Source organism: Aricia agestis, chromosome 22, assembly GCF_905147365.1.
Source record: "Aricia agestis chromosome 22, ilAriAges1.1, whole genome shotgun sequence".
NCBI lineage: Eukaryota > Metazoa > Arthropoda > Insecta > Lepidoptera > Lycaenidae > Aricia > Aricia agestis.
In genome coordinates this window covers 8780504-8792731 of record NC_056427.1, presented here as the reverse complement: position 1 = coordinate 8792731, position 12228 = coordinate 8780504, and the positions used below count along the sequence as shown (strand labels likewise).

General features: G+C 39.6%; 1 protein-coding gene across 18 annotated transcripts in view; it reads right to left on the bottom strand.

The window, feature by feature from the left end:
• LOC121738112 (serine/threonine-protein kinase MARK2-like) overlaps positions 1-12228 on the bottom strand; it is a 154033-nt gene that overhangs the window by 26578 nt on the left and 115227 nt on the right. For 12 of the 18 annotated variants that reach the window (XM_042129961.1, XM_042129957.1, XM_042129950.1 and 9 more), the window contains 9 exons: positions 11673-11795; positions 10974-11109; positions 10224-10359; positions 9277-9378; positions 8669-8751; positions 5199-5216; positions 2688-2696; positions 1873-1985; positions 1033-1117 (listed from right to left, as the gene is read on the bottom strand). In XM_042129961.1, coding sequence (XP_041985895.1) covers positions 1033-1117; positions 1873-1985; positions 2688-2696; positions 5199-5216; positions 8669-8751; positions 9277-9378; positions 10224-10359; positions 10974-11109; positions 11673-11795 — 805 coding nt within the window. The remainder of the gene's footprint in view (positions 1-1032; positions 1118-1872; positions 1986-2687; positions 2697-5198; positions 5217-8668; positions 8752-9276; positions 9379-10223; positions 10360-10973; positions 11110-11672; positions 11796-12228) is intronic. The other 6 variants (XM_042129958.1, XM_042129967.1, XM_042129951.1 and 3 more) reach the window with 1 other exon arrangement.

Here is a 12228-nt window from a genome sequence, read left to right as displayed (position 1 = left end):
TTCGGTCTTTGAGCGTAACACATACAAAAAAAATGTTACAAGATTGCACACATCCAAAAAAAAAAAAAAAACATCCACATGCCGTACTCCATGCGTCGACGCTAAAACAAATGGACCGCAGATGATAATACTCTCACATTACTCCCTCTCTCCCTCTCTCCCGGTTAGACAAGCTAAGCTGTCCCCACATCGAACCTCGGACGAACACATCGCAAGCTGCACTCGACGTGTTACAATTGGATCGACTCAAAAACGTTTAGCTCTTATACTATAAGTTTGGGCTGTTGCAAAATTGTTTATTCATAACCGACTTCCAAAAAAAAGTTATTTGTTCAAATGCACATATTTGTCAAATGAATGTTTACAATTGTCAAGAAATGTTGGAAAACAATTTTACAACACCCATTTTATTATTACCAAATTAATATCAGCGTTAAATTCCGTTTTTAATAAGCTGCTTCGAAAAGTCAATTAAGAAAGCTTAGTTACCAATCTACTTTGAAATATTTTTTCTTTTAAGTTTCATTTACGTCAGAGGCTCTATGTTATAAGGCCTCAATACTTCCTTTTGAATTCTTAGAAATTTTATTGACAGTCAAAATGACATTGCCTATTAATTACACTTAAATTTTTAACTTAGTCTTAGATTTCTATGGCTTAATCCAAATTCCTATCAACGTTCAAATTCTTTCTACATACAATCGATTGACGAATCGAACGTAGATTTCGCATACGCAAAAATGCACGCACTTATACGCAAGTTTGCGTACGCCCACGCAACTTTGCGTATAAGTACAGAAACGCAAATATACGTGCACGCATCATACAGGCACTTTACACGCAACTTTACGTGCTCGTACGATTTGCGTACGTGCACACATAAAATACGCACTTTAGACCTAGATACGTGCACGCACCATACACGCAAATTTGCGTACGCGCACGCACCATACACGCAAATTTGCGTACGCGCACGCACCTTAACGTATACACTACCTAACCTACACGAATATTGACTGATTGCTACGTTACCCGCGGGCTGGTGAGCGGGCGGCGGCGGCGCGGCGTTGTTCCGCAACGACAGCGACGACCCGGACCGGCTGCCGTCTGACTCCGGCTGAAAAGTTCAACTCACACGTCAACACACGCCTGAAATGTTCAGTAGAGTATACTGAATAGGTACAATTTGAATTAAACATGGATGTGCAAAGAATTGGTGTATAGTTGTATATGTATAACAATATTGTAAATACAAAAGTGTCTCTATCCATTACGTCTTCAAGCTTAAATCACTGAACCGATTTTGATGAAATTTTGTATGGAGATACTTTGAACACTCGTTGATATAGCGTTTAAACTTGAAGTATCCGAATTTACCCTGTTTAATTCAGGATAAATTTGGATACAAAGAGAAACCGGATACTGAGTAAGTTTCTGTACCTCTCGATTTACCCTGTATCCACACTGGGTTAAAGCCCAGAAACAGTGTAAGCCCGGATACTGGGCACATCTGAATTTACCCTGTTCTATTCAGGGTAAGCTCGGCTACAGGGTAATTTCAGCCCCTATATCATAATCTTATATATAAAATTCTCGTGTCACAATGTTAGGCCGCGTACTCCTCCGAAACGGCTTTACTGATATTAACCAAATTTTATATGCATATTCAGTGGGTCTGAGAATCGGCTACTGGGTACTTTTTATGTTGATAAGTGCATTTGTTGAATAAATAATAGTAAATTATTACAACACGAGACTGACGGCGGCCATTGTTTGTGCGACGGGATAGCGATGGACGTTACCATGGTGACATACTTTAGTCACTTCAATAAAATAATACTGGCGAAATATTTTACTTATAATATCACTCACATCAGTGCTCTTTCTGCCGAGGAGCAGATACGTCGCGAACACGTCGTCATATTTCGCCTCCGCGAGAGAGTACTCGATCTCCTGCCGGTTGTAGCCGAGGCACACTAGCGCTTCTGTAAACGAGAATAGGGGCTATATTAGCATACATAATATTGTAAATTGGTAACACCCAAAAACGTCGATATAATAAAAAAATACGATACTAGTTATTTATAAAAATAGACAGTTTTCATTGGTAATTTGTCAGACTTTCTAGTTCGGATCTGGATAAGAATTAAACTTGGTCGAATATCATGTTGTCCCTTTCATAAATACAAAGAGCGAGGAAGACAACATGATATTTAATCTAAAGTTAAACTAATCCCAGATCTGTGCTACTGGACCTCAAAATTGTACTTATTTTAACTGTAAAACTAGATTTTCGTACAGAAATATTAGCATGCATGCGTTTAAATATAATATGTAAATTCAAAAGAATTTTAGCATAAACACTACAAAATAATTATAAGCGCACAATACAACATATAACGTGCTAAAAATCAAAGCTGTCCTGATTTTTATAATGTACTTAAATCCTATAAAAAACCATAAGATGAAGAATTAATCGTAAACTCTATTTTTAACCGACTATCAAACAGAGAAGATTTTATTTTTAACTGTATATATTTATATCAAAACGAGCAAACGAATCGCCACATAACCAATCACCATCGCTGACATCATTAATCACAAGTGCATTTAACCGACTTGTCAAAAAAGGTTATAATATAATCAGGACAGATTTGTCTACACCCTGTATGTGGAATATGACGTACCGACTTGCGCTGTAGCAGTTAGCGAAGGGGCGCATGAAATACAAAAACATCCGTTATAGTATATAATATATATAGCTCGATAGATATTGGGTATGTCTGTTTGTCACGAACATTGCAATAAAAAATTTCAAAAATTGACTTATAAAAAATTTTCATTAAAATGTTACAGCAAATTTGAATCACGTCATAATGAAAATAAAATCAGTGTAAAATATTCTGCTTACAAATTAAATAATTCACACTGTATATTATACAACGTTTGTCCTTGTCTGACACGTTAAAATAGTTGTTAAATAGAAAAGGACGACATTTGTGTTGAGCATTTGTGTACCATCCCACAAAAAAAATCGTATTGAGTTACGAATGCAGTTATGTTCTTCTGATCATACAGAACAAGACTGCATTCATAACTCAACAAAACAATTGTGGGTTAGTACACAAATGCTTAACAACTATAATAACATGTATGTAACACAGTATGAATCTTTTTATTAGTGATAACTGATAAGGTTTTAAATATTTTATCAAAAAAGTTTTTTTGTTTCAAAACCGACATACCCAATACAAATGTTTTAGTGTGATAAAACAGTGGAAGTGAAATAGCTTGTTATAAAAATCGTGGACACGTCTTTAACAAATACCATCTAATTATTATTATTTGGGAAGACTTTTTTTTCATTGTAGACGACAGTATAAAACATTTTATTACAAGTTGACAAAACATTCTTGGATCCAATATTTTAGACCCAATCATTTATACTAAAATTATAAATGCAAAAGTGTGTCTATCTGTCTGTCTGTCTGTCACCTCTTCACGCCCAAACCGCTGAGCCGATTTTGCTGAAATTTGGTATGGAGATACTTTGAGTCCCAGGAAAGGACATAGGATATTATGTGTAATGTGTCGAGCTAGCGAACGGTCGTGCTCCACGTTACACACGCTGCAAATATTATTTAAATAATATTTTCGCGAATCGCGCGGCACGTTGCCGCTGCACGTGACCATGGCGCTCGTAGCCAACGAGTTGCTGGCGTTTATCCAGCACGCCATCGACACCATGGACGAGGTCAGCATCATGCAGATCTGCAAGTCCTCCTTCACCAGTGAGGAGATTTGCAAGGGGAAGCAGCTGCTGTATGAGACGCTCGGCCAGAGCGCGAACATGCCGTCGCGACAAAGAGACGGAACCGAAAGGAGCGTGCAGGACATCGTCTCCCTGCTGAAGCAGACTGATCCAGATGAGGTATCGGCTTTTGTGGCTAAAGAGCTGCACAAGCTGCCGCCCGTCACGTTGGACCACGTCGACGTCGTCAGCCTACTGACGGACATCAGGTTCCTGAAGGAGGAGCTGACCGGAGTTCGGGGTAGATTGCAGGCGTCAGAAGCTATCATTAGTGATCTACCTAATGAATTATCACAACTAAAAAGTAATAATTCATTATGTAGGTCACCAGCTGACGCCGCATTCGTCACTCATCGCCGTAGCGCACAAGCGATCACGTTTAGCCCGTCAGCATTATCAGACGGGTCAACGAACGCCGCCGCTGCCGCCGCTGCCGCCGCTGCCGCCCCCGCCCGCGCTCCCCTCCCGGTTGCGCCGACGCCGAGTCCACAGGCGACTCAGCAAAACTACGCGACTGTTGCTGGTCGCGGGCGCATAAAAATGGGGAAAATGAGAGCCGTAAGGCTTCGGAGAGTCGCAAGACTACGGAGAGCCGCAAGGCTACGAAGTCGAGAAGACTTAGCCTTGCGGCTAAGTCTTCTCGACCTGGCAAGGACGAGAGCAGGAGGTGCGATGAGGAGGGCTTCATACTGGTGGAGAGAAGGAAGAAGAAGCCCGCCGCCCGCAACCATCGCGGCACCGCGCCATATGTACCTGAGCTGCGTCTGCGGAGCGAGGTCCCCGCGATGCCCCTGTACATATCCCGCCTGCACTGGTCCATGGAGGTCGAAGACGTCGTGGACTACATCAGTAAGAAGACATCCCTCCACTTGAGGGTCGAGCGTCTGCAGTCTCGCCACAAGGTCAACTTCAGTTCCTTTATGGTGAGAGTACCGACGCATCTTCTCCCGACCTTTGAAGCGGAGGAATTCTGGCCGACTGATGTGGTTTACCGAAGGTTCCGAGGGAGACTCCGGAATGAAGCGCGCGTCACGTTGCCGTTAATTCGTAATAATGTGTAGTTGTTAAGTTTATATAATTTTTATGTATGTTAGTCATTAAGGTATATATTGTATGGGCCTACGTAGCCTGATTTAAATAAATAAATAAAAAATAAATTAATCCCGGAAAAATGTACGGTTCCCGCGCCATAATCTTGGCGCAACGGATTTGCGTCATCTAGTAATATTATAAACGCGGAAGTCTGTTGTGGCTGTCTGTCACTCACTGAACCGATACTGATGAAACTTTGCATGGATATAGTTTGCGTTCTTGAAAAAGTAATCGTTATCTAGTTTATGATGATTTGGCCTTAATTCTCATTTCTCAAACACGACATCAAACTTACCGTTGTGTGGGCCAGCCGCTTTTCACAGAAAATAAATATTATTACAAAAAACATCATTAAAATTATCATTCTATTATAATATTATATTTTTCACCTTCATAGCATATTCTTAACCCAACTTTGATTTTCAAAGAAAAAAACGTTGTCTTAGAGCCGGTTGTTTGATCACTAGTAAAAAATTACTAATAGTATCCGTAACCATTAGTTAGTTGACTGTAGTTAAACCTTGACCAGTTGTTAAATTAGAAATACGTTGTTTCAACTGATTTTTGACTTTAGTTAAAAGTAACAATCGTCAATTGTGTTGCTATTTGAAGGAACATGGGGAAGCCAAAATTCTGCCGGGAGAATTTTTTTACTACTGGTAATATTGTTTATGGAACGTCGGCTGTACCGAACCTTTTGCGCTCACGCACAACCAATGTTCAAAGAACAATAGCTCTTAAAATATTTGACATACGGACGTAATTAAAACTTAACTCAAATTCTTTGGATATAATAATCAATAAAGATGGGTTTATTGGGTCATGGGGACTCTTTCTGTAAAAAAATACAATTGTTTTTAATTTTTGCACGTGTTTTCTCAATTTTTTAGAAACTTTATGACTTATTTAAACTTTTTGCATAAAATACCCCTTTTTGTGTTTTTATAATAATAATAATAATAATAAAAATTTTATTCAAACATAAATACAATACACTGCACACACTAAAGCAAAAAAAAAAAGCAAACAATAACCCAAAAGAAAAAATAAAACAAACAACAAACTACAAAAAAAAAATATGGCATCATTAGGCAGTGCATTGTATAATGCCGAAAAGGATACCCACTCAGGTGTATTACCACGGCGCAGAACACTGCACCGCGGTACCTGATCTTCCGTGGTATATACGCCTGTACATATTACGCCTGACGCACGACAGATTCAACATAAATAATAATAATAATATATAATAATACTATACATAATATAATAATATATATTATGTAAATAATAAAACATCATTTATAATACTTAAATAAGAGTACGGTAGCTGCTATTTACGATACGGTTATGGTAGCCAGGTTTCAATATTTATGTAATACAGCACTTTCGGGCGGCGCGGCGTGTTATAACGCATTCTAGAATGATTTCTTCATCAGAAGAACTTTCCGAGTCATCAAAATGTATAAGTACATTTAAATCCATTATTTAAAAAAAAAAGCACTCTTTTTGGGCAGTAAAGTATCTCAACTCGACTAGATATTACAATTACAACAAACAAATCAAACTAATGGTCAATGTTAACTACGCAGTCCGAGCGTGGTCAAATTTGTCAAAAATTTTTACTACAGTTAGCTTAACTATCGAGTGAAAAACAACATTTTGTAATTTTTAACCCATAGTTACTTTAACTAACAGTTTTTAACTATTAGTAACCTTAACTAGCGATCAAACAACGGGCCCTTAACCAACTGTATTTTGAACCGACTTCAAAAAAAGGGGAAATGTCTCAATTCGATCGTATATATTTTGCACAACTTTTTTATATTTTGCACAACATTTCTAAACAATGTAGAGTTATAAAACGTATAGACGTGTCCACTCGCTTGCTGTAAGCGAGGTCTGTGCTCTTCTTAGATCAGTTTTATTATACTCAGGTCCATTCCATTCTGATCTAAATGTAACCAAATTTCAAGATATAATACTACCAATTTAAACTTGACGTATAAACCGCGCAAAAATAATGGCACTTTAATATATTACTGCAACGTTTTCACGCTGGAGGCAGCACGAGCACAGACAGTAAACAATAAGTGTTGTTCGACGTTTGACAACGTCTCTGTCAATATTCTGATATGACGTGTGCTGTCAGATTGTGGTCGGATTATTTACTGTATGTGCCAGCAGCGCCCTCTGCTCCGACCGCAGTGTGATATTTGTACCAGAATGAATATGAACAGAGTGTAGGCCGTGTAGAAGCTTTGTGGTAAGGCTCTGTTGCTTGCTAGCATCTCTAAAGCCAAAATATATTATTATCATTGCAAAAATACAAAAATACATACTAACTTCGTTTGGTTAATAACTTTATCAAAATCAAACCAGTCTGATTTGAATGCTCCTGTATAACAAACATACATACACAGCCAACATAATTTCATCTACTATCAATTATGTTATGTTTTCTCCATACATTATATTTCGGTTATTTCAAAAGCATCTTTGCAAATTATACTATGAAGGCTAAGCGAGCAAAATCTAGAGTGAACAAGCCATCATGGTCTCATTTCAAACGCTTTCACTTGATTTTTATAATTCCTTCGCTAGATGGCGCTTTTAAGTTGTATAGCGCCATCTAGCGGCGAATAGAAGCACTTTTGTTTTGTGGTATTTATTTTTACCTTTCATAGATATACCGGAGCAAACTAATATCCAGTCTTTTTTGGCCATTCTGTCGAACTCTTAACATTATTTCTAACGTGTTGTGTAAAGTGTGCGGTGTTTTTTAAGCCGTGTTAGCTTTGACTATTTTTAGCGCAAATTTTTAGTTAATTGTTAGCTTAACTTCAGCAAAAGGATATGATTTCATTTCAATGTAACATTAAAATTAATATTAATTTGAATGTTTAATATTGACAAAGCTATACTCATTTGTAGTAAAATAAAAAGAAACAAAGTCATATCCAAACCAATATTAGAACTTTTAGTAAAATCGCTAGCTTTTAGTAATAAATTAGCAATACTTAGTTGAATATTCAATATACAGGGTGAATTGCCAGAAATCACCAACCTTTTGTATTTACTTTAAATATCTTAAAAAATTTGTATAAGAACGACACAGGTTGTGATTTCTAACACAGTGTATATTTATATCCATATACATACAATTAATTAGTCAACATAGTGTTATAGTATCATTGTCATTTCAGAAACAATTCTCTCGTCATTTTTAGTCAACAGTACTCAATAACTTAAATCACTTATGCCAATATTTTCCTCAAAGTTATGTCACCAGTCCGTCATTCCCCAGTCTCATCAATACGCTTAGTTTCATCTGCGTTTAACCAACACAACCACAACAGTCCTCTGTCTATAATACTCCTGACAGTGTCTGATACAGGCTCAGATCAGTCCCCTACCATTGTCTCTTCCTGTCAACAGTCTCCTGCATTCTCCTCACCTCAACTATCTCATAGTCCTATGTCTCACTCAGTCCCCTGTCATCAACTACCCACCCCTATAAACGGTCCCTGTGTACTCTCCCCACCTTAACTATCTCATAGTCTTTCCCTGTCACTCAGTCCCCTGTCATCAACTACCCCGTTGTGAACAGTCCCCTGTGCACTCCCCACCTTAACTATCTCATAGTCATATCTGTGTCACTCAGTCCCCTGTCCACTTCCCACCTCAACTATCTCATAGTCATATCCCTGTCACTCAGTCCCCTGTCATCGAATCCCCCCCGCTGTAAACAGTCCCCTGGCTCACCTATCCGCTTGTGGTCCTTGAAGTCCTGGCTGGGTTCGACGTACGGCCGCAGCTCGTCGTCCTCGTAGCCCGTGTTCATCCACCTGAAATTGACGGTATACACAATGTTACAACACCCATTAACGAAGTTACATAGACCATGATTTAAGAGCTGCAGTTGCGCTGCCGGCCTTTTAAGAGAGAATACGAAAACTCTAGAACGAACTGTCACCAGCAGTATTTCCGCACCAACACTACCTGCAAACCTTCAAGAACAGATTCTTGAAGGTTTGCAGGTAGTGTTGGTGCGGAAATACTGATAGTGACAGTTTGTTCCAGAGTTTTACAGTGCACGGCAGAAAGTTACGCGAAAATGCACGATGAAAGACTGCCACTTATCAAGGTGATGAGGATGGTATAATTTATTAATAGAATGTCAAATAGCTGCTCTATATATCTATTTAGGATTTTTTTCAACATTTCCTAATTCAGTCATTGTGGCCATTTCAGAATTGCTGTTCTTGTGTGTTGAGTGTGCGAGATTGTTACGAGGGTAGGGTTACGAAGTAGTTTCCGAAATAAATTCGGAAACTAAATAATTTGGAAATAAATGATGTTATTTATCTTGCCTGTCCCTCATGACGCTCTCGAGCGAGGCGCGCTTGGCGGGATTGAGCACGAGGAACTTCTTGAGCAGGTTCTCGCAGTCCGTCGACATGTAGAACGGTATCCTGAAATACACGTGTGGTATTTAAAAATAACACTTTGTTGATTATATGATATAGTATCACAGACGAATAAACAAATAGATTTATTTATAAACTATCTACAACACGAGGAAGAATCTTTCCGCGTAGAACCAGCGATTTTAACGTCGTGCAAAGTATAGAAATGTTGTTTATAATAAAGACGGCACGAATAGTGTAAGCGTGTCAATTTTTCTGTTTATTTATTCGTAAAACATAATTGAAAATCGGCATACTAAGCGGGCAGGATGCTTAACACAAACAATTGATAACTACGTAATATACGTGAAATCTTATAGACACTGCCATGATTTTAGCAAAAAACCTAGTTATCAATGACGGTGTTTGATATTCTATATGCCTACAGGTGCCGCAATGTAGCCTTAGGGTCTATCGCAGCCTTTCCAAAAGTGGGCGATAACTCCCCCTTGTGGGCGCTGATAGTCTGAAGGGGGCGGTGTGGGACCCAGAAAAAAAAGGGGGCGTTGTGTAGAGGCTTGGGGGGTGATTTATTTAATCTGGATGCATTTTAAATTGAAACAATGGGAGCGCTAAAACATAATCTTTTCTCAAAGTGGGCAGTAGACAAAATAAGTTTGGGAACCCCTGGTCTATCGTGTCAAATATACATATTATTATCCTGACACATGATAGCAATACCGTGACATATAACAGCAGTTTGACACGATGGACCCTAAGGCAACATAGCGGCACCTGGTGGCAAATAGAATATCAAACACCCTCAGTTCGTTTCGTTGCTAACTACTTTTAACATGTAAACCTATACTTCCCGCACAGCACCCACATACCATCGTCATCATCACACTCACCTATACTTCCCGCGCAGCACTCTCTCCCGCAACTCCCGTAGCGTCGACCCATCGAAGGGCAGCGAGCCCGACACCAGCGTGTAAAGGATCACGCCCAGCGACCACACGTCCACCTCGGGCCCGTCGTACTTCTTGCCTGCGACACAGGGGACTGTTACAGCGGGGACACTCCACACAGGAGACTATTACAACAGGGACATACGACACAGGGGACTGTTACAGCGAGGGTGTAGTTACAGGAAAGTGACTACAGCATTGTAGAGCGGTGGACAGTGAAAAAGGAGAAATATAAATAGGAATCTAGCGCGGAGCATTGAGAGACTATATAGGAGGACTGTTTTAGGAAAGTAATAGCGGTTGACTCTACCGCAGTAGTCAGCGAGCCCAAGGGTAGTTACAAAAGGGGATATATCAAAGAACTGACGTAGGAAAGAAAAAACAGAAGAATATATATAAAGCACGGAGTAATTTTGCAGGGTAGAGATACTGAAGAGGGACTTAAGCATGGCTAACTATTATAGTGGAGAGACTGGGAATCTAGCGTGGTAGACTGTAAATGGTGGTTGTAAAATGTGCAGCCCTAACGCGATGCTCATTCGACAGTCAGCATTGCATTCAAAATTGTTTTGCTTATGCGTCGCTCTGGGTTGTAAGACAAAAGAGTCCTCTTGTGTATTATCCACTTGGACATACAAAATACTCTCATAGCTACTACGACAGGGGACTGATGAAGGTCGAGGGGTGAGGTACCTTGGAACAGCTCAGGCGCGGCGTATGGCGGGCTGCCGCAGAACGTGTCGAGTTTCGCGCCCGGCGTGAACTCGTTGGAGAACCCGAAGTCGGCGATCTTGATGTTCATCTCGCCGTCGAGGAGGAGGTTCTCCGCCTGGAATGTGATAGGTATACGTTACGGCTGGTGAAAATTTGATTTATAGTTTAGATTCTGGCAAGTACACACTTTCGCCAAATCTCAAAGACCAGTGGACTGATTTGGTTTATTTTGGTTTTAAAATAATGAATTAAGTGGTGGGAAATAAAGGATTAAAATATCCATTTCCTGGTGTCACTTGACTAATACACATGTCTATTACATACTTAATGAAACTAATAAATCCATTCAGATATTTTAACACAGAGCGTAAGATAAATATAACCTAGTATACTGGCCAGTGCTGATGACTTCTTATATGCGACGCCATAATATTATTGTACTGGTGCGCCACTGGTGAGACAAGTCACAAGAGTATGTCATGACCGTTGCTCAGTCTAACCGAGTGTCATGGGTTAGATTTCGGAATTTCCTGTTCTTGTCGCCGGGTTAGTTCCCGAACCGGTGGTAGGCACCAGTATAGTACCAACGTTCAGAGAACATATTTTTAAGAAATTTATTCTGAATAAAAATTGTTGAGTTTAAGGTTTGAGTTCACTCATAATGTTTTTCTCACTGACCTTGAGGTCTCTGTGTATAATTCGTTTCTGATGACAGTATTGCACGGCGGAGACGATCTGACGGAACTTTGCGCGCGCCTCCTTCTCCTTCATCCGCCCGTGAAGAACCAGGTAGTCGAAGACCTGAAAACAGTTACCAGTGGGTTACTATCATTAGAGTCATCATGAGAATGAGAGCAATAGAGAAAGATGTATAATGTTTTCTTCCTCGTCTTTGTACCAGTGACGTTTTAAGTTGGTAGCAATTCATCGTTCATCTCTGATTGTTGTGCCCAACGAGTAATTTGTCTTGACACTGGAAATTGCTCGCCCTCACGTATTTAAAAACATTCGCCATTTATATCAACTAGTGAAGTAGTTGGGGCGCGTCATTTCAAGTTAGACAAGCTCTAAAACTTTTTGCGGACTTCCAAAACATTTCACAAATGAATGTCGGCTTGCCGCCCATGTTTTGATTGGCCCCACACGACTGGCTACGCCTAGTTTGGGAAAAAGTTTGTTTGTTTGTTTGTTTGAACGCTTTAATTTTAGGAACTACTGATCCGATTAGAAAAAT